Below are 26,425 nucleotides of genomic sequence, written 5' to 3' on the forward strand. Positions count from 1 at the left end.
GGCACTGGGTTCGATTCTCAGCATCACATATAAATAAATAAAAAATAAAGGTTCATTGATAACTAAAAAAAATTAAAAAAATTAAAAAAAAAAAAAGAAACAGATTATGCTCCAAGAGAGATTCATAGACCTTTGGAAATTCATCCATTCATGTATCCAACACACCAAGCTTGTTCTATCTTAGAGCCGTTACACTTGCCATTTCATCTGCCCATATCACAGGTCCCTCATCATTCAAGTCTTTGCTCAGATATTCCCCTACAGAGAGACCTTCTCTGACTACCTGGTATAAAATCGCCACTACCCCCTCACCTTGCTCTGCACTTCCACAGCACTTGCAACTACCCTAGACAATCTTGGCTTGCTTCATTTACTGTCTGTGACCTCATTAGAAGGTCAACTCTGTGAGATCAGGAACTTTATGGTGTGGCTATTTTCTTAGAACTTCAAGCAGTGTCTGGTTTTTAGCAGGTCCTCAATAAATAAATGAATAGATCCAAAGCATCTATTATTTACCAGGCATTGTGCTTCAGGCCTGGGCTATCTAGTCTGTTAGTAATAATAGTTAGCTGAGTGCCCTTGTGTGTGCTTGCCAGGTTATATGCATGATCAGTTTCCTTCAGTACCAACATATTATTAGGTTTCTACTGTTACTATAATTTTCCAATGAGAAAGCCAAAATTTGAAAAGCTAAGTAATGGGGCTGGGGCTTTAACTCAGTTGGCAGAGTGCTTGCCTTGTAAGCACAAGGCCCTGGGTTCAATCTCCAGCATGGAAAAAAAAAAAAAAAAAAAAAAGCTAAGTAAAAGTAACTTACTGGAGGTAATAGCACTAGTAAATAGTAACCCTCGGTTTTAAACTAGGCAGTTCTTCTTCTGACTTTGAGGCTCTTATTCATTGCACTGGCTCCTGGTTGCTTCCTGACCTGGCTCTCTAAAACTTTTAGTAGACAAGCAGAAGGGGCAAGAGCTGCCTGGAGCCAGAGGGATTGTGGCCAGCAGCTCTTTCTAGAGTAGGTGACATTCTGACCTTGAAGTCATATATTGAACTGTTAACATAGTTTCTTATCTCTCCTTAAAACCTTCAAGAACTCTTTCTTACGTGAAGTGAGATAGATGCTGTCTTCATTAAGGCACTGTAATAAGATTGTCTTAGAATCAGATTCTTTAAAGCATTTGGAAGAATACTTTATTTCTAGCACTGTAATGATGTTATTCTTTGAAAAACTCTACCAGAGGTCCCTTATACCTATTAATTTTGTAGCCTCCCCCCATCTTATTCTGCTCACTGCTGTTTTCAGACAAGATTGAGTGTGTTCGGGGTGGTGGTGGGAGTCAGAGCCCGAGCACTGGGACTGAGAGTCAGAGAACGAATTTCACAGTTCATTTTCCTTCTGAACAGAACTTCCCATGCAGAACCCGTTCTTTCATTGTTTCTTATCTTAGCTCCCTTGTGATCTCACCAGCCCTTCCTGTCCTTTGATGTGTTACATAAAGTGCTCAAACCAACTTAACTGCCCCCACTCTTCCCTGGCCAGATTACCTGCCAGGAGAGCCGCTGGTGTGGAAATAATGGAACTGTCAATATGACCTGCCATTTCCTCAGATTTCCAAAGCAGAAGCTGAGGGGCATCCTTCACTCTTTCCCCTCTGAAATTATCACTGGTCACTTAGCCTGGTTTGCCATCTCCTGTCTCTGTATTCCTCTCCTCACCTGCCCTACCTTAGTTAAGGTTCTTTGTCTCTCACTCACAGTAGGCTCACATCTTGCCTTACTGATCTCCCTGCCTTTCTTCTTGTCCCTCCAGCAGACCCTCATCTAAATAACTCCCTGTTGGTTCCCAGATGTGCAGCATGAGGTTGAATTCACAGAGTGCCTGGCTCTCCTGTCCCTCCAGTGATCTGCTCTGCTAACTGTTACGCAGTGAATGGGGTGCTAATCCAGGCATGATCAGGTTTTTTACTCTTATTTTGCAATTGTGTCTTTTTTCTGGAATGCTCTTCCCCTTTTCTCATTCAGTGTGGGTGTGTATCATCCCCACTGGGTTTTAAGTTCCATGAGAGCTAAACTTCTCTGCTTGGCCTGCAACCTTACCTCCTGGAACATAATATTTTCACAGAAAATATCTATTGAGTAAACTGATAAATATATTCAAGATGTAGCTCAGATGTCATATCTTCTGTGAAGCCTTCCTCTGACTTCTTTAGTGAGAGTTATTTTTACTCTTTTCTGTGCTCCTATATTTTATACTTGTCTCTATTATTGCGCATACAGGATTGTGTATTTATGTGCCATTCTCCACATTAGGCAATGGGAGAGTTCTTGATCTGTGCATTCTGAGCACTGAAACTCAGTCAGTTCTTAGTAAATGTCTGTTGGATGGATGGATGGGTGGGTAGGTGGGTGGACAAGTGACTCTGGAATGAATTTTTCTCAGAGCAGAATTCTCTGAAACTTCTGTTGCCTCCAATCTCTCTCACTTAATATACCTTCCTTTTCTCTGAGTGTTTGACATTTCGTTCCTGTCAAATATCCTCAAATAATCCTTCATGACAAACATAAGCAACTCTGTGGTTGTACCGCCATTGAAAAATGTTCCAAGTTGTAGACTGACATTTATAGTTATAGTGTTTTTATTTTTGTTACATCAATTTATAACATTTTATCTGCACAAACCCAGGAGAGGTGCTCAGGGCTGGTGGTATTAAAGAAGTTGAATTTCTTTCTCATTAATGCTTCTTCCCAACATCTCTATGTTGGTTCATCCCAATTCTTTGAGATAATTAGCTGGAAGAGGCATTCATAGAAGTCTTGAACTGGAAGGAAATACTTCTGTGTAGTAAAGGAACATGCAGTGACTGGAGCACCTTGATTGAGTGGGTTCAGTCTCATCTGAGGGGTTTGGGGAGGGTGGACCTGTCAATCACTGTGTAAGTGCGCATGGAAGCTTGAAAGATGGGGATTATTTTTAACTGCCAGGAGACCAGCATATTTTAAATGGTTTTTCAACAGATGGTTTTAAGTATCTTGCCCTCCCCCACTTAAAAATATGAATAGATAAAAGCAAAATCTGGGCAAAGGGGGATCTGTATGTATCCTCTGAGTGGGCTGATTGGAAAATCACTGGTTTAGATATTGGTAATAACCTTGTAGTAATGAATGCTGTTAACAGAGCATTTTAAACAGATATTCCTAACTCTCCAGCCTTCTCCGTTTTATACCCTTTAGCATGGGTGATGAAACAGGTCTTCAAACACTGAGAAGTGGGGGCACCATGTGACGGAGTGGTTAAAACCGAGTGTGAGCCAGACTCGCTTTTAAATCATGGCTCTGCTATGGATTAGCTATGTTATCTCTGGCGATTCAAATAACTTTTTGGTCTCTCAACTTTCTCTTTAATGAGTCAAATAATAAGGCATATCTAATAAGATAGTGAATGCGCAATGAATAGGGTGAGACAAGATCTGCGGAACCATCACCTGTGAGCTAACATAGGGTAACTAACCAGTAAATGTCAGTTGCTGCCCTCACTGTCAGGTTCTGTTGTCATCTTTCTTGTTAGCAGGGACTGAGCTCTAATGTAAGCCTTTTGACTCTTTCCACTTTCCATTTTTCTTTTTCTCTGCATTTTCTACTAAAACCAGGAGAAAACTTTTAATCTATTTTCTGCTAAACTCCAGTAGGCTATTTCTGGCTATTACACTTACTGCATAATGGAAAATGACCTTTACATGGTGTCCTTTGTTTTAGTGAAACCCGAGTAGAAGATGAAGAAGATCTCTATGACTGTGTTTATGGGGAAGATGAAGGTGGAGAAGTCTATGAGGACTTAATGAAAGCAGAGGAAGCCCATCAACCTGTAGGACCTTTTCATTTGTTTCTTAAATTACTCTGAGTGTTTCAATTAATGTAATTATTATGTAACCTCTGCTGGAATATTCTTTGTTTTACCTCCCTTGTAAGTATACAATTGTGTAACTGTGTAACATATCTATGTAACTGTGACTTTTTCTTGTACTTGGAAACATGGGCATGACATTTTACTGCTCAAAATAACTGTAGGGGATCTCTAGTCTAATTCTTCCATTTTACCAGTAAAGAAGCCAATTCTAAGAGATAAACAACATGCCAGCCAGCTTCATAATGGCACAGTGGCAATAGAATGTAATTTCAGTGAATCATGAAATTATACAGTTAAGAAAGTAAACCTTCTTTTTTCAAGGCAAGTAAATTTTTTCCCGTACATTTAATGTAAGATAAAATATATGTTAAAGGATATTTCTTCCCATTTCTTAAGTGGTGTTGTAGTTTCCCCCTTTCATTTTTATTATAAATGGCCTCGCTTTTTTATACTACTTCATAAATTTAGTTTCAGATACTGTCATACAAAGCTTTATCTGCCCTGACTCTATCTAGAACATTCAAGGAAGAATTTCTTTGAGTAAGCTTCTCATCAATAGTTTGAAATTGTAACAAGACAGTTAATTAGGCTTTTATTAACATTCTCTTTTTGCTGTGGCCTTTCATATGGGGCTGGTGGACTGCCCAGTGCCTCACTGGGGAGCAGTAGCTTCTATGGGGTGGAACCAAGTCACTTGGCCTGTGTGTAGGAAATTTAAGAATGTGTGCTTTAACCCACTTCAGGAGCAGATGCCACGTCTAGCATTATTTCCAGAGTGATTTTAGGTGACAGTATCATGTGTACCTACTGTAATTATCAACTGCTTGGGTGCCAGCAGATTCTTCAGCAGTTCCCATGGGGGCAGTCTTCCCTCAGCTGACGGTGCTGGGTGGTTTATGTGGGACAAGGTTAACAGGAATAATAATTTAGATATTTAGGGTTCTTAAGTGCCTGGCAAGGCACACAAAGTATTTCACATCATTTATCTCATTAGAACTCCCTGGGTTTGATACTATAATTTTCTCTGTTTCACAAAAGGGAAAACAGAGCCACAGAGAAATCTGTAACTTGTTCAGAGCTATAAAGCTAATAACAATAAAACCAGTATTTGAACCTAATTCCATCTTATCCCCAAATCTTTGATCTTAGTACTGTGTTCTGCCAACTTTAATCCTAAACACTTAGTAAAAGAGCCAAGCACTAAGATGTTAATGCTTGAAAGAAATACTTGAAGGTTTTACTTACTAAGTATCTTTTAAGTATTTTTATATTTATTTCTGTAGCACATGTGAAATATGCTGTGTATTAAAGGAACTCTTATACCATTTCCAGATTCATTAACATTTTTAATGAAAGAGATGTGTTAATTTGAAGAGAAAGTCTAAATTCAGAGACTTATTTTTAATCACCTAGAACTTTTCCATTTACGTTGTTTAAAATTAAACAACCAAAGATGTATCACAAATGTAGTTAAGTATATCTTTCAGCTATGTGTTTTATTAGATGGAAATGCAATGATTTTGATCTCTTTGTATCTGCTACCAGATAGACTTCTACATGTACTTGATTAAATAATTCTGTTTTTATAATTTTAATTGCAGAAATGCCCAGAAAATGACATACGAAGCTGCTGCCTAGCAGAGATTAAGCAGACAGAAGAAAAATATACAGAAACCTTGGAGTCAATAGAAAAGGTCAGTCATCAGGTACTGATGTCAAAATACTGCCTCCCATAGTTAACACCTGAACCCCACAGTTTCCATTGAGCATGTGAGTGAGTGCTTTGCATTTAAAGCTAGGCACAGGAGGACAAATATCACCTGATCTCACTCCCAGTAGAATGCAAAGAAGTGGAGAGTAGAACAGTCATATCCAGAGTCTTAGGTGGCTGGGGTGGGGATAGGGTGATGTTGGTCAAAGGAAATAGAATTACAGTTAGATAGGAGGAGAATATTTGAAACTGTGTCCAGAATAAGCAAACACAGAGACAAAGTAGTTAAGTGATTGGTTCTGGATGGTGATGGTATGTGTATAGGTGGTGAGAGAGGACAGGTGGGTTGGAGAAGGAGATACTAATGGAAAGTGACTACTAAAGGATATGGAATTTCTCTTTTGGTTGATAAAGTATTCTAAAATCAATTTTCATGGTTGCACAACTGTGTGAACATACTATAAACATGGGCCTGTACCCTTTAAATGGGTGGATTGTGTAATATGTGAATTATGTCTCAATAAAGTACTCCTTAAAAAGGAAAAAAGAAAAATATCAAAGCAGATTTATTCATTCCATAATATTTTGTTGATTTCTTTGTATCTGAGAGGCACTGTTTTAGGAACTGAGGCTATAGGAGCAAACCCAACAGTACTCCGGCACTTTCTGTCTCATGGGAAGGTTTAGAATACAAGTACATAAGTATGGTAGGTTCTCTCAAGAGAAACAAGTTGGGGTAAGGGGAGAGTGAGGGGAGATGGGAGTTATAGAGAGTGATAATGGAAGGCCTCTTTGATGAGATGGTGTGTTTAAGCCAACAGCCCAGTGCCCTGAGGGCATACACATATGTGGGGATGAGAATTCTGGAAGGAAGACCCTTGGGTGGGAGTATTCACCTGTGCTTCAGGAAACAGCAGCAGTCCAGTGGGGCTGAAACAGAATGAGTGAAGGGGAGTGAGTGGGTCAGAGAGTAGACCATATGGGGACAAAAACTAGGACATTTTGAGCAGATGTGACACAATACCAGCTAAATCTTGAATATCTCCTTCTGACTCTTGTGAGGCAAGGTTGGGAACTGAGAGAAAATTAGAGGCATGTTGTAATCTTCAAGATGACAGAAAATGGTGGAATTGATAGAAGTGGCAAGGGGTATATTTTATAAGTGGAGTCACCTGGATTTGATGATGGATTAGGCAAAAGGATGCAAGAGATCAAGGATGACTGCTAGGATTTGCATGAGTCACTGCATGAATGGTGAAGGTGCTTACTGAGATGGGGAAGGAAGGTTTGAGTCTGGAGAACGTATTAAATGTGTGATACCTCTTGGACTTCCCATGGGGTGTATCAAGGAACATGTTAGATATATGAATCTGGTAGTAACGGGAAAAGTTGAATTGATGTATAGATTGGGCCTTTATAATTGCAGAGTGAAATTTCAGACTGTGGGACTTAATGAGATTACCCCAGGGGATACATGCTCTTAAGGAAAAGGTTTGAGGTCACCCCTGCTGAGTTCCACATTTAGAGGGTTAGGAAAATGAGAACCAGGAGAAAGGTTTAGGTTTAGGAAAAGATAAAGATGGGAAGAGTTGTTGAGGAGAGTAAGAGAATAAGTTGACCAGGGAATTTTAAACAGGACTACATAGCATTATAGGATCCATTGAGTTTCATAGCCGTATTTAAAATTAGACTATCAGTATAGTCCATGCTTAATTTGTTAGATATAGGTACAAAGTATGTGGCAAGCTAGATTTAGCCAGGTTTTGGTTTTCTAGAAAAGTGCAATGGAAGAAACGATGGAAAGCATGTATGCAGAGAAGTGATTCTGATGGTGGTTCATGGAGTGTAAAAATGAGTAGGGAGGGAAGTGGGGCCATGAGGAATATGGGCATTCATTGGATTGGCAGACCTTGTGAGGCTGAAGAATTTCCTGTAAAGGTAGGAGGTAGGGGTTTTAGAGGTGAGTTTTTTTTTAAAATGAACCTGTAAAACATTTGCAATTTTTGATAAAAACAAGGTCTTCGATAGGACCATGAGATTTGGGAGCTGAGCTAGACTAGAGCATCAGATTATTGGAGGCCAAGAGACTAGAGACTAGGCTCTTGGGAGGATCATCTGCACAGATTCTGAGATTGCCAAGGAATGAAAAAGGTACAGCAGACCAGGAACTAAAATTTGCAAGAATTGGGGGAAATTATGTATAAATTGCATAAACAGATTATTGATCTCAAGGATCTATAATCTCCCCAAAGCTCATTTGGGGTATGTTTTATATGAGTCCTCAAAATGTATCTCCAATGTCATTGTTTACCAACTTGCCAGTGGGTTCTTTCTTAGACTTATTGTCTAAACATTTTATTATATTACTTCAAACATTATAGCTTATATTTATGTCTTTATTTTTCTGATCAAATATAAGACCTTTAAGAGAATAGTTTGTACTTTTTTGGGTATTTATAGTGCTGATTAACAAATGAATCTAGTAATTTTTTTGTTTATTGATGAAATAAATCATTATATGATTAGGGCAAGTTATGCTTAATTATTGCTTCCCTCTTCTCTCCTGGTAGTATTTCATGGCACCCCTGAAAAGATTTCTTACAGCAGCAGAATTTGATTCAGTATTCATCAACATTCCTGTAAGTAAAAATATGATAGCTAAAATTGTGATGCACTTCTGTAAAATCCTCATTTGTCAGTAGGCTCCAGATTCCTATTATAACACTCTCCTGTATTCTCTAAGAATTTTGACCCTATTTTGCTTCCCAAGTTCTTCTGTCCTTACTTCTTGAAAAACTGATATGTCATATCTTTAGTCAAATGCATGCAGGAACACAAATGGAAAAATAAGATCCATGTGTTCTTCTTAACTGGTTGTCGTGAGCGGTAGTTTGAAATAAGTGTTTCTTGGTACTACTCTTTGTCTTTTGGGGTCCCATTCAGCCCCACCCCTCTCTGCCTTGGTGCTTCTCTAGTTTCTAGGATGTCTGTCACCTCCACCTGCCTCCACACCTCTACTTCCTTGGCCTCTGGACTTTGGTACTTTCTGCTTCCAATTGTATCAACCTTGACTCCCACTTCTGAAACTCAGCTTTCTTATAATTTAATGGACTATTTAATGATAAAAATGTGAAGAGATTTCTTCACATTTATGCATGCATTTTGAGTTTCAGGGCATCTTAACATAATCTTATAATCCTAAAAGGGCATTTGCCCAGAAATGTAGACCAGTGAAATTCTTTGTCAATTGAGGTTCTATCAGGCAAGATTTAGAATGTTAGACCTTGAGGACCTGCTTCAGTTCACATGCATGCACACGCACACGTAAGAGTTTTTATGTATATAGGCTTTCTTACATCATGTAAAAAATCCCTTTTATTTTGAATCCATTTTGTTCTGTGTTTCTGAGCACCAGGTGATAAGCTGTGGCATGTTGTCCTTATCCCTGATTAAGGCCAAATAAACACATCCTCATTGGTTTGTAACATAACTGGAAGAAAACATTAAATTATAAGAAAGCTGAGTTTCAGAAGTAGGAGTCAAGGTTGATACAATTCACAACATCAAATGAAGGTCTAGCATAAAACCTACTGCATAGTCTAGCAAACAGTGATCCTGATCCACTTACGTGTGATCACTCTTAGAATACATTGACAGTCTTCATTCTTAAGGCCTTACTGAGCTCCTCAATAATACGACAAGGCCAACATCCATGTTTAATTACTGCCCTACTAAAGAAGGAGCATGCTGTGGTGTCTCTGTGTGCTCTAAGGTCCAGAGGAAGAGAGAATGGGGAATTGGTACCTTGACTTGAATTTCCTGTCTGTGACACATGTTTACTGGCAGTTGAAAATTACTTGTTTATCTGGAAAAAATGTAGAATTCTGACTTTTGAGTTACTGTCTAGTACAAATTCATTTGCTTCTTATTTATGCCATTAGTTGTCTGGTTTCAAGTAATTTTGTCTGATTATTGTTAGCTTAGCACCAGGACATCACTAATTGACCAGAGTACAAATCCACATTTCTATGTCCTAAGGACATGAATCATTACTTTATTCTGTCAATAAAACATTAAGTACTTGGGAAGTTTTATTTAAAAATTTGCAGTGATTATAAAATGAAAAAGCTGTACATATTTTTATACAAGAAATAAATCATCCTTTAATAGCTAGCGGGATAATTTTCTTCACAGAACACTGACATTTCTGGTCAGATCTGAAACTGCTATTTCCCATGCATCTCTCTACCCTCTCTTCCTCCCTTCCTCCCTGTTTCCCTTTTCTTCTCCCTCTCTTCCCTTTGAAACCTCCCCTTCTTCTCTTCTCCCTCCACTTCCTCTACCCTTTCTTCCTCCTCAGTCTTCCTCTCTTCCTTAATGGTAGCAGTTTTATATATTGAGAACATTCAGTATATCCTGATTGGCAGATCTAGTAACAGCAGAAATTTTGGTTTGGGGTTTGTTTTTGGTTCTCATTCTTATTCTTCTTTCACATTGTTTTCTCAGGAACTTGTAAAAGTTCATCGGAGCTTGATGCAAGAGATTCATGATTCCATTGTAAATAAAAATGACCAGAACTTGTATCAAGTTTTCATCAACTACAAGGAAAGGTACCCTTGAATTTTAAACCTTGTCGGTGTTAGTTTATAATTATGGTGAAGATTAGTATGAAAGTGGCTAATGGCAATCACTACAGTTTGTTACAATACTATGCAGGCAGTATTAGAATATGGGGACAGTTAATCTTGCAGTACTAGTTTGAGCTTCATATGTATATTGACTTCCACATTGTAAATCAGAAAGCAGACGTTTCTTCCATTGGCCTTGTCTCTACTGAGTGATGTAATCTTACACTCAGTCATTTTAACTCTCCAAGCCTCTCCCCATTCGTGAGCATCAGGGGTAGATTAGCAGGTACCTAATACTTCTTCCAACTTGATTATTTTAGGATTCTCTTTGGGAGAATTTGATTCACAATGTCAGTTTCTCTTCCTAAATTGAAAACAAACAAACAAAACACAACTCCTGAATGAGTCACATGAATTGAATATCAAGAAATTGTGCTTAAAATATAAATGTTCTCTCATTTTAAGCAATACAATTTCTAGTACTAGGAAATGACTAATGAATTGCTTTGTGTCAACTTTTCGATAAATACCAACAATCTATTAGTAGTTTTTTTTCTAGCAGAGAGTTAAAAGAAATAATAAACTAATTAGCTTCTACAAAATACCTGTATTACAGAGATGCCCTTCCTGAGTTATCTTCCATCCCTCACAGTTCATGCCTCTTATTCTCACTTTTTGGATGATGCATGTACCTTAATTAAAAAGGAGTAAGGAGTAGGAGGTTTATTAATGAGTGGAGTCATAGTGATTACAGTGAGCTTACAGTGGGGAATAAAATTGTTCTGTGTCAGTATACAATCAAAGTTTAATAGCTGAACAATAAATTTTTAATTTTTGAGAAGTGTACATACATATACTCAAATGACATTAATAGTCATTATGCCAGATCATAAAATCTACCTGTAAAAATGTACATGGAATTAATCCTATTCAAATTTGAAATTAAGAATGAGTATTTTATTACTGTAAATGAGTGACCTGCATTCTTGTATATGTGTTGTGTGTGTTAAAAGGATTTTTACTGTTGCTTTATCCTCAACTGTGATTTTAAAGAGATGAAAAGTTCTGCCTCTTTCCCCCCTCCACCTGATTCTTGCTTTTATCTTACAGATTTCTTCCTTTCTCTTTTTCCTTTTCAGATTGGTTATTTATGGGCAGTACTGCAGTGGAGTGGAGTCAGCCATCTCTAATTTAGACTATATTTCTAAAACAAAAGAAGATGTCAAACTGAAATTAGAGGTGTCTATTTTTGGTTTTTTTTTCATGACATAAACTAAAATAAACTTAAAAGCAATGTATTCCTCTTCCTGACCAATGCAACACTACATTTTTCTTGATATATTCTAAATATAATTTCAGGTCAATTTTAGAAAATATTTAACAGCTTTCTAAAATAACATATGGTAGTAATAATAACAGTGACAAAGTCTAACTTTTATGTCCCTGTGTTTTATAGCCATTATCTTCTTAGATCTCCTTCACTTTGTGAGATATGTACAATTAAGTTTCTCATATAATTATTAGGAAGAAAGTTGAGGTTTGGAGGGTTGATGAGTAATTTGCCAGGGTCACCTAGGTAGTAAGAGGTACAGGACAAGTAAGATGATGTATGTGGATTTAAAAGGTTTATGAAAAATAAACACATAGAAGCAGATGTATGAGAAGGCCATAGATATTGTCTGTAAGACAGAAGAGAAGACAAACATAAATATGATAAGCCTGAGAAGCCTGTGATAAGCTCTGTGTGGAAGGATTCTGAGTGAGATGAGAGATAACTTCAGGAACTGTAGGTGGTGGAGGGTCTACCTGCAGAGGCAGCATGTGAGTTAGGTCACTGAAGAGTGGGGTCAGCTTTGGCAGATGAGATTCCATAAGGGCATCCTGGAGGAGTACATGTCTTGGTGGGAAGAGTGAGGAAAGCTTGAGATGTGGCCAGTTGGTTGGGGGAAGTACAGCATGTGGTCTCAATAGAAAATAAGACTGGGAGCTTATGTTAAACCATGGTTTTTGTACCTCATATATGAATTTTCCCACTAGAAGTTTTCATACTTTAAAAGAACTTTTGAAAAATAATTATGTTATATAAATGATCATCTTTAATATATCATCCCTGTGTTAGGATTTTCTTAAATTTCAGGTCGAGAAATGAGGTCAATTCTTAAATGTCTACATGTGACTTGTTTGCTTCTTTAACACCCCCTTTCTTCCTTTTGGTCGAGTTTATCAGTGAGATCAGGTGACCAAATGGGAAAAAGGCAGGTAATTTTCAAATCAGAACCCTTTCACTGTTTTGGCAGATCCAGCAGGACTTCATAATTTCCAACTCCCACAAAGGAAACTATTACTTAGGAAGTTTACACATTAGCAGGTCAGCAAGTAACTGTCCTAAGTCAATATCATAGATCTTTTTTTTTTTTTTTTTTTTTTTTGCTTAGTATCCCATTCCTTGATGATGTTGACCTTTATGGCTGGAGACAGGTTAATCACCACTAAATGGTATTTTACAAGACTGTTAATGCAAAGGGTTCTGGCTCCTCTTCAGAGAATAGAGACTCATAAGTGTGGTGATAATCCAGCTTGATGCAAATTAAAATATCATGATAAAACAAAACTTTACAAGTGATACAAGTAGTTCACAGCAGAACAATCATTAAAGCATTTTTTAAATTTTAAATAAAGATGCAAAATTGTGGTTCAAGTTAGGAGTTAGCAAGTTGTCAATCAAACTGATTATCTTCTCAGTCTTGTTGGATCCCCTGCTCTTCTTTCAGAATCGGCGTCAAAGCCCTGCCCAGTGACCATACTCTGGAACTCTGGGTGCAGTCTCTCTCAGTCTCAGGGAAGAGTGGGCTTCAGACAGAGTGTGAAAGGCTCAGGGGTAGGCAGTGCCAACTGTCCCTTCCTGGCCCCACTGCCCTCCATGTGACCACATGCCTGATTTGGAAGTGTTTAATCAGATACTGTACCACTTCAAAAAATCCTCTGTTGCAACCGCCTGCTGCAAGCCCCAGCATGATGGAGGGAAAGCTGCCTTGTTCTTAGTGTCTCTGCCTTCTTCCTGTCTTCTCCTTTGTGGTTATTTTTACCCTTATTGATTTTTTTTTGTCGTTTTCTTCTCTACTTTGGAACCAAGATAACTTGGGGTAAAAGGTGATGGAGTCTCTGTATCTTCTCTATGAGGCCTGAACCTGATTCATTTATTTTCCTTCCATTTAAAATTGAGTTTAGGCTAAGTGAGTGAGTGATTTCTACCCTTCAATTGCTTTCAATAATAATTTCTATTCTTCATTTATTCAGTGTCAATAAGCATTTTATACCTCAGTCTCCAGCCCCTGGTTATAGCTCATGCCAGTAATATTAGTTTTTTTTTTTTTCCTTCTTGAACCCATGACATAGAATTTAAGGAATTAATTTTTTCCCCAGCAGTTTTACATGAACTTCTATAACATAGTGACTTTTAAATGTGTAAACTTTCTGTTGTTAACACTGTTGAGATGGCATAATATGAAGTGTAAGTTGCAAAATCCATTCTAAGCAGCTTAAAATGTAACTGGGGGGAGAAAATCTACTCATTGTAAAAGCAGTTATTCTTCTGTTTGACATCCATGATTCAGAACTCTCTACAATCTGCAGAAGTAACAAATGAGTTGAAATAGTTATCCCTCTCTGTTACTCAGCTTCATATCACTGTAACCAAAAAATGCCTGCCTAGAATAACATGGGGGAGGAAAAAGTTATTTGGACTCATAGTTTCAGATGTCTCAGTCCATGGTTGGCTGACTCCATTGCTCTGGACTTGAGGTAAGGTAGACCATCATGTGGAATGGCATGATGGAGGCAAGTTGCTCAGCTCATGGCAGCTAAGAAGCAAAGAGATAGGAGCCAGGGACAAGGGCTGGCTTGTCCCTAAGGGCATGTCTCTAGTGACCTACCTTCTCCAACCATGCCCAGCTGCCTACAGTTACTACCCAGTAGTCTGTTCAAATTATTAATTCATCCAGTGGATTGATCCACTGATGAGGTTACAGCTCTCATAATACAATCTTTTAACCCCTGAACATTACTGCATTGCCTAACACATGATCTTTTGCAGAGGGAATTCCTAGATCCAAACCATAACACCTTCCAATAAATTGTAATAATTGATAAAACCCAAGCAAACATGTGGGAAATTGCCCCAGTTTCATCTTTCTTAAGATTTGTAGTCAACACATTCATTGAGCCACTATAGTTATTAGAATTAATGGTGTTTGCCCTGTGCTTTCTGGTAATATATCTTTCAGTGTTCCAGGAAAGCCAAGTGTAGGCAAAGGGGGAATGTGTGGGCAAGCAAGTGTTTTCTCAATGTGACTCCTTATGTGTACTAAAAAAGTCTTTGAAATAGATTGTGCAGTTGTTGTGAGGATTTTGGATTTATATGGTGGTTCACTACTAATGATGTTTTTATGACTTTATTGGGATTTTTTTTGAATGACAGCATAGATATGTGATAAATGGTAAAATCAGAAAAGTAACTTGTCCAAGGCCATACAATCAATAGTCAGCAAATCTTGACTTGAAATTCATGCTTTGCTATCTCAAATTCAAAGCACTTTCCTTTGCATAAGAGTTACTGTCAAAAGAGTGAAGAAGGAAGTAAATACTATTTTAGAATAAAACTTCAAGAAATAATGTGAGCTTAAGAAGATAAAATCTGAGGCTTTTGAAAACATTGAGTTAGTAGGTTTATAGGTTTGCAAATTTTCAGAGTCAAATATTCTCTTTCATTCAGTTCAATAAATGTTTATTAAGCAAATATGGATTCTTAGAGGTATAAAGGACATTCGAAAGGTTTAAAGGATATCTTGGGGAAGATATATATTAAAATAATTAAATGACCCACAAGGCTTATACAGAGAAAGGAGGAGGAAGGGAAAGAGAAAACACAATTTGATTGGGATTATTCCTAAAGACCTAGAAGCATAGTTCTTAAAGAGGATGATGAGTTACTTGTTCTTGATGTCTGATCCATAAGCCCATTGGGGAGACTGGCAGAAGGTAGAGAGCTATGAGGATAAACTGAGGAGGACCCTGGAGGTCATGATTTTGAACTGGAGAAAATAATATGCATTCCTAAAACAGTTCTCTTTGATTCATATTTGATTAGAAATACTATAAAATTTGTTTTTTAAAATCTACCTTGTATTATTTAGAGAGAAAGATTATTAAAGAAAAGAGCAAAATATTTAGTGTATAATGGTCCTTGTAGACTTTGCAATTTTTAATGTTTAAGACTCCCCTTGAGAAAACTAACTAAAAAATACATTTCCTTAGGAATGTTCCAAAAGAGCAAATAATGGGAAATTTACTCTTCGAGATTTGCTTGTGGTTCCTATGCAACGTGTTTTAAAGTATCACCTTCTTCTCCAGGTATGTAGCTTAAAACTGCTTATTGCTTATTTATTTGTTCAAAAAATATTAATAAAGTGTCAGCTGAGTTGCAGATACTCTATGTTTTGACTCTCTCCCCTTAAAGTTTTAAATTATTGTTATGGCTAAGTAGGAAATGTCCAGAATAGGACATTTTAAAAAATTGTCCTTTTTAAATATATATGACAGTAGAATGTATTGACATATTATACATACATGGAATATAACTTCCCATTCTTGTGATTGTACATGATATGTGGAGTTATACTGGTTGTGTATTCATATATGAACTAGGAAAGTTATGTTCAACTTATTCTACCATAATTTAGCTGAATATTTTTTTCCTCCTTTCAGTAAAGATGATTTGGTATTTGCCATAAAGTCATATTCTGTGTCCATCAAACAGGACTAGCTAAAACTAAAGGAAATAAAAAATGAGGGAAAACAAATAAAATATTCCCTCAGCTAAGCCTTCTGTAGTTAGCAGTAATCATTTATTAGTGTTTCAATGCTTCTGAATTTGGGCAGATTAATCATATTAGACCCTTTGCCTTGTAGCAAACATGAACGGTTTGTGTCACATTCTGTATTGTTTTCTACTCTACTAAATTGTAATAAGACTACATTTATTTTGAAGTGATTCTTGTTATAACCCACAAAGCTTATGGTTTCCATGGTTAGTCTTCTAATGAGGGTGGAGAGTCTTATAAATTTAATTTGATAGCTATACCAGGAGACTCATTAGTTCTGCTCCAAAGAAATGTCTTACTGTATTAGTGTGTCAACTCTGCTGATGCTTGTGAAATGTCATTTTAAAAAGATCTACTACCTGTATGTGAAATATAATTTTGAGTCTGCTGTGCTTTGTACATCTTGTATATTAAATTTCTTGAACTGTAGCCACAAAATTATTAGTCATCTCTATTTTTGTTCTACTGAGAAATCAGAAAAATTCAAACCCTGATTATTTCTTAAAAATGCATTAAAACATTTATGAGACCTAAACTCAAAGCAACTTAATCAAATTGGATTTTATGAAAAAATAATAAGGAAGACTCAGACAATCAGTTTCTAAGGCATCATGGAACTAAAAACTTGCCCAAAATAAGATAATGTATTTTGTAACTTTGGTGTAGTCAAATATTGACTGAAGAATTTAGAAGGTTCAGTTTTAAATCATTATCTATTTTGGTCCTTTTATGGTTTTATGCAGACTTATAGAACTATAAAATTGTACTTTTTTGAAATTTAGTGAACTTCTTCCCTAGTTTCTCTTGGTTTGTTTTGTATTTTAAATTTTAAGAGTGTATTTAGTTCCATGATCAATTTTAAATTATGAAAAGTTTTGGCCAGGCATGGTGGCACACAGCTCTAATCCCTGTGACTCAGGAGGCTGAGGCAGGAGGATTGTGAATTCAAAGTCAGCCTTAGCAACTTAGCAAGGCACTAAGATACCCTGTCTGTAAATAAAAATATAAAAGGGATGGGGATTTGGTTCCCTGGTTGAGTGCCCCTGGGTTCAATCCCTGTACACTTCTCCCAAGAAAGCAATTATGAAAAGTTTTGTTTTGTGTACTATATATAGATAGAAATTCTGGAAATGCTTTCCCATTTCAAAATAGACTAAAATTTATTTGTCTGGCATCTTAAAATTTATTGAATAATGTGGTTATGAATTTACACATTTTCTACTTACTACTATACTTTCATGGGTAAATCACTTTTGAAATGTTTGCAGATTTGAAATCACAAATTTATAAAAATTAGAATATTTTATATGGGAGTGTTGGAAACTCTAAGAATAATTTGCTATTTTTATTTAATAAAGTAAGAGTAAAAATGGAAATAAAAGAATAGAATTTTGACAGATTTTTATACTTAGCAGATTCTCTGTCTATAAGCCGAAGCACTACTGGCATTGAATTCATAAAAAAGATTTTTGTGTAATTCCCTGTGCCAAACACAGCATCAGGCGCTTACAACATGACAGGTCCTATGCACTGATAAAGCTCACCAATTAGAAGGGAAATATGAAATGTGATTTGCCAAGGAACACTGCAATAGGCACACAAAAGGGCCTTAAACCAAACAGATCATTATCCTGAGAAGCCAGGGAACTGAATAGAGACCAGCTTCCTAGAGGAGTGATTGTTGAGTTGGGCTACAAGGAAGAGCACCATTTTGACTGGTAGATCAGAGAGGAGGCACTTTCTAAAGAAAGAAAAATAACAATTCTTAAGGGATTAGGTATCAGAATATTGTTTGAGGATTACAGTTAATTGAGTATGAATAGAATATGGGTTGTTTGGAAGTGATGGGAGAGAAGTTGAAGGAGGTGTGCAGGGTATAGACCTTAGAGTCTGACTAGGAGGTATAGGTGACAACCAAGGCACTTGTGGGGCATCTCAGAAAGCTCAATAGGGGAGAGACATGACTTTCTGGTGTCCTGACTCTGAGACCAATAAAGGGGTTAGATGATCTTGAGGAAGACTGCAAATCATTCTATTAACCCATTTGAGAAAGGGCAAAGGAGTGGCAGGGAGGATGGTTTCCAGGGCTGGATCAAAGCTAACATCAGTTGAATGGGGACAGAGAAGCAAGGGAAGAGTATGGGACACATTCTAGGTTTGGCCTATGTGATTACATGAATGGAGGTGCCATTATTAAAAAAAAAAAAAAAAAAAAAAAAAAAAAAGTAACACAGGAACAAGAGTAGGGTTGTGGGTAAGGGTGGGGGTTTCTTGTGGAAACCACAAGGAATGTAAGTCTGGGACTCCAGTGTGAGTTCTGGGTTGAGTAGTGTGCATTTGAGAATGAACCTCATTAGGTGATGTTGACATGAAATGACTGTGGTTGTGATATAATCATAGACTGTCTATGTTTTAGTCAGCTTTTTTGTTACTGTGACTAAAAGACTGGACCAGAAGAACTGTAGAGGAGGAAATTTTATTTAGGGGCTCAAGATTTCAGAGGTCTCAATCCATAGACAGCTGACTCCATTCCTTGGTGCTCCAGGTGAGGCTATATATCATGGAGGAAGAGTGTGGTAGAGGGAAGTGGCTCACATAATGATCAGAAAGCAGAGAGATCTCCACTTGCCAGATACAAATATATACTCCAAAGCCACACCCCAATGCCCCACCTCCTCCAGCCACATCCTACCACTTCAGTTACCACTCCATGAATTCCACTGGGTGATTAATTCACTAATTGGGTTAAGACTCTCACAACCCAATCATTTCCTCTCTGAACCCTCTTTCATTGTCCCACATATGAGCTTTTGGGGGGACACCTCACATCCAAATCAAAACAGTGTAAAATAAGAATGAAAGGGACTGGGAGTGATAACTTTCAAAGTGCAGTTAACAAAAGAAGAAACTGAAAGACTGAGGAATTGGTAGAAATTGAGGATGTATGAAAACAATGGCCCCAGGAACGATAAGCAGAACATCCTGATGCCCCTGAAATGAAGGGAGATGTGGTTCTCGGAAGCAGCAGCTAGAGAGAAGCCATGTGTGAAAGTAAGTGAAAGGTGTCAATTCAGTGAGCAGTGAGGAACTCTTACATAATGTTTGGGAAGCAGCATCTGGTGGTAGGGGACAGAATTGAGCTTGGTCTTGAAAAGAAGATGTACCCAAACATATTTCCTGCTCTTTTGGTCTTCTTGCAGTTGGGAATTTTTTGTGAAAATAAAGCCTCTTTACATTAAATTTATCACATTATGGACAGAATGATGATAACAATGATTTACTTTTTACAAACATTTTCTTTCTTATGTGTTAGTTTTGGTTTGATATATGAGACCATTTCTTCTAAATAGGAACTTGTCAAACATACCACTGATCCCACTGAGAAAGCGAATCTGAAACTGGCTCTTGATGCTATGAAGGTAAAGCAAATGTATCTGTAACATGTTTATGATTTTTAAACAATAGCATTAAAACTACTGAAATGTACCTATGATATGCTAAGATATTTTAATACACATTTAGTTTGGTGGGGAAAACTGGTTAATATTTACTGAAATAGACAAACTTGCATGGATTTAATGTTAGACAAGAACACATAACATCAAGAGGTATATTAAAATAAATAGTGAACTTGACCAACTTCATAACTGTCAGAGTGCCTTGATATAATGACTCGTTTTTCAGATTCTTTTATAGTTACTAATAGAAAATTGTTGGCTTGTTTAAGCATCAGGTCAGCTGTGGACTTCAGGAACACCATTGTGGCTCATATTCCTTAGATGATGATGTCTACCAGTTTACCCTTTTGAATGCCCTGTATTATACAAGTGAATTTCAGTTTGGATATTTGTTTTCAATTAAGTCTGAAATTTAAGATATACAGGTAGATAAAAGCAGGTTTTTTTGAACATATCACGAATATGTAAAACCCTAATTTCCACATTATGCTGAATCAGTATATCTTTGAGGGAAATAATATCTGCCCATCACTTAAAGCAAGCAAATATTTGTTCTTAAAACAGTGATAATGTGGCAGAACTGCTCAGAACTATGTATAGCTACTCATCTGTGTCCCTGTACTAGTTTCAGTGTCGGCTTTGATGTTGAGCTCATTTTAGTTCCGTTATCAGGAAACATCACAATTATTATTACAAAAAAAGATTCTACCAAGTTTCCTATCTTTGAAGAAGCCATTTATGGCTACATCCTAAGAAAAGTCAGATTTCTGTTGAGAACAAAGTTAGGAACTGCTTTTTGAGGGTTGGTTCCTACTGTTGCAGATGAATTTAAGAGGGTAGAGAAAAAAGAAAAAGAGCTCAGAAAACAGGAAAATCTGGAGCACATGTAATAAAAATAGCTGGTTACAGTATGGGGAGATTAGCTAATGTTTCCTCAAATATAAGAAAAGCCATTTTAAAATAGGTGAAGGCACATGGAGAAACATGGCCAGTGTTTTTGTTCACTTTGTTTCATTTTTTTGTTCTGTTTAGTTCCTCAGCTCTCCTTTATTTCTCCTTTATTTCTCCTTTATTAACTCTTTAAAATTGAGCCAGCTTGCTTGACTGAATGCTCTCTGGAAATAACAAGACATTAACTGGTTGCAGAAAATAGTCTCCCTTAGGTTCACTGTATAACTTTTAGTTACTTTTTTCTCCCTGCTAATCCTTCACTGTTACCCTCGTTCTAACCTGAGTAAAAATATAGTTCTGTCAAGGTCAGGCATTACTGTGCTTGGAATTGACATTCTTCTGACCTAGTTTCTTTTTGGTTGCTCTGCATAGCGGCATATTTTGTTTGTTTGGATTTTTTAAGGCAGCAGCATCCTGACTCTTCTCAGGGGTGTGGTAAATGACAACTCTTCAGTCTTCCAGCTGTCCTGACATTTCACAATTGCCTTTGAGATGCAACTTTGATTGATTGGGTGTTCGTTTTATTGTCATTGCAGAGTTATGGTGGTTACATTTACCCCTAATGGAATTAATGATGTGTTTTCTTTCAAAGCAGTTTGCATCTCTTCCCTAATCTTAGTGTGCCTTCTTGTCTTCATTCTTTAGGACTTGGCACAATATGTGAATGAAGTGAAAAGAGATAATGAGACCCTTCGTGAAATTAAACAGTTTCAGCTATCTATAGAAAATTTGGTATGTAATTATCTTTCCATCCAGCTTCCCCTCTCCCCCCAGTTGGGGGACATTTTAAGAGCTGCAGTTGAAGACAAAAACATAGTTTACCTTGAAGTTTCTACTGTTGGAGTCCCCCCCACCCCACCCCAGTTCCTCTGTTTGGCAGCATTCATGGATATTCAGTGGCACCTGCTACTCCTGTTATTCTTCCTCGTCCAGGGACTTTCTGTCCCAGCAGTCCGAATTCCAAGCATTGAAGTCCACCGTTTTCTCTGCTTTTCCTCATGCCCCTGCATAGTCATGGCTGATCGCCGTTCACAAGCTCATTTTACATATATTTCCTGGATGATCACTGTGTGCCAGACACCTTGCTCAGGGCATGACTATAATCATGAACAAGGGGTCTCCTGACTGAGAAAGCAGGAGAGTGTTTAAAAATGCCATGTTGAGGTTGGTGCTTGGAGCTGGGTGCTGTAGCAGAGGGAACTAAGGAGAGTCCTTACTTAGTCCTCTGGAATCATCTGCCATTTGAACTGGGACCTAAAAGATGATGAGCGGCCATCGGAAGATCTGGGGGGAGATCTACCTCAGCAGAAACCTTAGCAGCTGAGATGCTCAGAGGTGGGCAAGAGATGAAGGGTAGGGGTGGCTGGAAATCGAGAATGAATTAAGAATGGCCCTCTCATGGGTGGGCAAGGGGGCAGGGAAACAGCACAGCACAGCTCTAGCCCAAAGCTGAGTTGAGATTTCACTGTGACAGCCAGGGGAAGCTAGTGGGAGGTTTCTGTCTGGGAGCTATTTACTTTCAAGAGGACCCTTTATGCAGATAGACCAGTCAGCAAACTGTTAAGGGGTTTCCAGAGAGAATGGAGGCCTGGATTAACCTGGAGGCAATGCAAATAGAGAATGGACTTAAGTTAATTGTTTTGGAAGAGTAATTTTATTTCTTCCTTCTCCGAAACATTTTGAACCTAACTTTTTCACGTATACAGCTACTTCTCTGTTTTGGGACACCATCTACCTCCTTCCCAATCCCATAAACCTCTTATATCTTTACATAGTTGCTGTTCCAAAATATGGATTTCTCAGTTCGCCCTCTTTGCCAAACTTGTAAAGATTTTCTGTTGTTTTCAATATTCAATCACATTCCTTAGCAGACATTTAAGGCCCTCAGTGATCTGGACTTAAACTTATTTTCCTGAACTCAGATAATTGTCCAAATATTATAGGTCTTCTGCTGTGTTTATCACAGGGTTCTCCAGTTTACTGTGTGTTTGCATAATTCTACCTTTGATCATGATCTTCTCAGAGCCTACCATGTCTCTCCCCATTATTCCCTATGAAATTCCTTCAAAGTTCAATCTAAAATAAATCCCTTTCCCTATTCTCCCATCATTCTGTCCTCTTTGGAATTCTGCAGCATATTTTCTTAACAGCTGCATAGCATTAAAAAATAATAATAAAATATAACATTAAATTACCATCTTAGCCATTTAAGTGCACAGTTCTGTGGCATTAAGTACATTTTCAGTGTTGGGCAACCATCTCCACCATCTATCTCCAGAACTCTCCTCATCTTGCAAAACCAAAACTCTACTCTTAACCACAAACTCCCCATTGCCCCTCTCTCCAGTCCTCACAACCGGCACTCTAATTTATGTCTCTGTAAATTTGACTGCTTTGGGTACCTCATGTAAATGGAATTGTATGATATTTGTCCTTTGATGTTGGTTTATTTTATTCAGCATACTGTCTTTAGGGCCCATCTGTGTTGTAGCATGTGTCAAAATTCCCTTCTTATAAAAAGTTTGTTCCTTTAAGGTTGATGATATATCATGGTATGTATATACCCCATATTTCACTTATCTGTGAGTCTTATCAATGAACATGTGGGTTGCTTCTGCCTTTTATCTGTCATGAATACTGCTGTGTATAGGTGTGCCATGCTATGTTCCAGGGCCTGCTTTCACTTCTTTCATTTATATACCCAGAAGTGAAATTTCTGGATTGTATGGTAATTTAATATTTAATTTCCATAACATTTTCATAGAATCTACACCATTTTACATTCCTACTAACAATGCACAAGGGTTCCAGTTTCTCCTCATCCTTGCCAATATTTGTTAATTTTGTTATTTGTTTTTTTTGGGGGGCGGGATTTTAAAAAATTACACACACACATGTCTACACACACGTGTGTGTGTGTGTGTGTGTGTGTGTGTGTGTGTGTGTATGATATGTGGTATATATGATAGACATCCCAATGGGTGTGCAGTGGTATTTTATTGTGGTTCGGCTTTGCATTTTCCAAATGATTAATACTGTAGAACATTTTTCATGTGTTTATTTGCCATTTTTCTGTCTTCTTTGGATCAAACACTTTGATCATTTTTGAATCAGATTGCTTGGTTTTTGTCATGGAGTTTGTAGATGTTCTTTATGTTCACCCACATATCAGTCCTTTACCAAAAAAATAGTTTGCAAATACTTTCTTCTGTGGTTTGGCTTTTCTTTTGTTTATAGTGTCCTTGATGCACAACAGTTTTAAATTTGGTAAAATCTTTTGTCATTCACACTTTTGATATCATATCCAAGAAATCATGGCTAAATCCATTGTTATAAAACTTTTCCTCCATTTGCTAAGACTTTTTTAGTTTAATCCCTTACTTTGGGTCTTTGATCCATTTTGAATTCATCTTTATATGTGATTTGAAGTAAGGGTTCAACTTTATTATTTTGCATGTGGGTATTGATATCCAGTTTTCCCATACCATTTGTCTTTTCACCAATGAATATTCTTGGTGCCCTTGTCAAAAATAATTTTGACTATCTAAGAGCTTATTTCTAAGCTCTCTGCTGTTCTGTTGGTCCATGTGTCTGTCTTTCTGTTAGTGTTACATTGGTTTGATTATTGTAGCTTTGTAAGAAGTTTGATAATCAGAAGTGTGAAATATCCAGCCTTGTTCTTTTTCAGGGTCACTGGAGATTCCATATAGATTTCGTAATGGAATTTTCTATTTCTGCAAAAAGCATCATTGGGAGTTTGGCATTTTTTTCCTTTTTAACAATAAAGGAAGGAAAGAAGGATGGAAGGAAGAAAGGAAGGCAGGCAGAATTGATGAAGAGAGCATCATTTAAAAAATATTTTCAGCTGTAGATGGACACAATACCTTTATTTTGTTTAGTTTTTTATGTAGTGCTGGAGAACAAACCCAGGGCCTCATGCATGCTAGGCAAATGCTCTACCACTGAACCACAACTCCAGTCTAACATCATTGGGATTTTGATATGGAATATTTATCTTTATAGTTTTCTTATAACATTTAAGTTCTTCATTAAAAAGGAATCTCCTGGTGTTAGTGATAATATTCAGCCAATTCTTTCTTTCAGTTGGCAAGTATATTAAGTACTCATAATTACTTTTTAAAGAATAATTTAATTGCCTGCCTCTGGAGAAATAACCCATTATTTTTAATCATCAAGTCAGAACTTTTCATTCTTGAGATCTTTGCTCGAGAAAGTCAGTCCTGATGCTCTTGAACAAGTTAGATCCCCTCCCTGCACTCCTCCTTTGGGAAGGTGGTACATATGTAGCTATATGCATCTGTCAATATTGTTGCCGCACTGGGGAGTCTGTTCCATGAGGGCAGGGACTAGGTCAAGCTGTCCTATGTTTGTCATAGTGGTTGGCACACAGTAGATGCTCAGCAAGGATTAGTTGCTGGAATTTTCTTGTGATTTGTATTTTTATGGTTATTTCTCTTTTTATATCTAACTTTGCTTTTAAGATTACCTTAAGATTATTTTCTTTTAAGTAAAATTAATTAATGTAACCTCCCTGAAGATTATAAAGGACAGACTGTTTTTAATAGTGTGTCATGTAGTCTTGAGCTTTTTAAGTATGCTAAAGTACGTAAATTGATAACATTTGTAACATAATAAGATATTTTTCTTGGGGGAATGTCTTTGCTAATGTTTGTTTCTGTGATTATGAACAATTCAGGCATGTACATTTTATATTCTAGAACCAGCCCGTTTTGCTCTTCGGGAGACCTCAGGGAGATGGTGAAATTCGAATAACCACTCTGGACAAGCATACAAAACAAGAAAGGTGAGAAGAGCAGTGCTTATTTTCAAAATAAGTAATAAGTATCAGAAGAAAACCTTAAAACGAATTTTCCAGGATGAAGGAGGAGAAGTAAAGACGAAAAACAAGGGGACAGAACAACCCATGGTTCCTAAAATTTTTTGATATAGGTATTATCCTTTCTGTCCTGGAATCTATTATATGTCTAAGTTATTAAGGAAAAAATATGAAAAATATGAAAGAACAGCTAGGGTAAAAAAGTACCCATAGACATCATAATAGAGGTGAATAAAGATGAAATAACAATAAATACTGGAAAAACATAATTGGCTTTTAGGACATTCACTCAAAAATAACGCAGAATAATAGGAAATGGTCTTAAGGGAAGACAGAGTGCCATGAAGTGATAATTTTCTTGAGAGAAGAAAAATATATAATATATATGTGTCTGCCCCACTGATGCTTTCCTGGTCTTTTCTGGACTCTTTAGAGAATATAAAGTCAGCCAGCAGGGGGCAGCATCAGTTCTTGCTTCCACCTTGATACCCAGGCTCTACAGGTAGTTCTCAGGAGCCACAAATTCTTCAAACCAGACTTTAAAAGTAATCAGTGTTGCAGCTTTGTAAAAGTATCAGTCATCATCGCTGTGTTAACAAATATACATGTTAATCACTAAGAGTTTACAAAAATGCAAATATTGGTATTGGATGATAGGATCATAATGTTTGTTTTTATTCCCCAAATTACATTGTTTTTAATAAGAAATAAAAGAAATTTTGACATGGAAATTTAACCATAACTTCTCTGGTTTGCGTTTTGCTCATTCACCATCTGTTTGTGTTTCAGTTGGTTCTTTAAATCATGAAGAACAACACAAAGGGTAAAAGCCCACGTTCTGACATTAGAACTGGGTGAGAATCTTACTGTGCACCTTCCTACTAGTGGGACCTTAAGCAAATTCTCTGGCAACTCTAAGCCTGTTTGGTCATACTAATGCCCTCCCAGCAGGGGCACTGGGGACTTGAATTGAGTCTAGTTTGTTAAAGGGCTGAACTAACTCTTCTCAGGGCATTCTGACTGATTGCTAGTACCTTAG

The 26,425-nt window shown here is 37.2% G+C and overlaps 1 protein-coding gene across 4 annotated transcripts in view; it reads left to right on the forward strand.

The window, feature by feature from the left end:
- Positions 1 to 26,425, forward strand: part of Vav3 (vav guanine nucleotide exchange factor 3) — a 367,327-nt gene that overhangs the window by 166,177 nt on the left and 174,725 nt on the right. For 3 of the 4 annotated variants that reach the window (XM_047545972.1, XM_047545990.1, XM_047545982.1), the window contains exons 5-13: positions 3,751 to 3,859; positions 5,503 to 5,595; positions 8,183 to 8,251; positions 10,119 to 10,222; positions 11,380 to 11,479; positions 15,554 to 15,649; positions 19,470 to 19,538; positions 21,174 to 21,260; positions 25,268 to 25,353. In XM_047545972.1, the coding sequence (XP_047401928.1) occupies positions 3,751 to 3,859; positions 5,503 to 5,595; positions 8,183 to 8,251; positions 10,119 to 10,222; positions 11,380 to 11,479; positions 15,554 to 15,649; positions 19,470 to 19,538; positions 21,174 to 21,260; positions 25,268 to 25,353 (813 nt within the window). The remainder of the gene's footprint in view (positions 1 to 3,750; positions 3,860 to 5,502; positions 5,596 to 8,182; positions 8,252 to 10,118; positions 10,223 to 11,379; positions 11,480 to 15,553; positions 15,650 to 19,469; positions 19,539 to 21,173; positions 21,261 to 25,267; positions 25,354 to 26,425) is intronic. The other variant, XM_047546000.1, reaches the window with a different exon arrangement.

This window comes from Sciurus carolinensis, chromosome 1 (assembly GCF_902686445.1).
Source record: "Sciurus carolinensis chromosome 1, mSciCar1.2, whole genome shotgun sequence".
Taxonomy (NCBI): domain Eukaryota; kingdom Metazoa; phylum Chordata; class Mammalia; order Rodentia; family Sciuridae; genus Sciurus; species Sciurus carolinensis.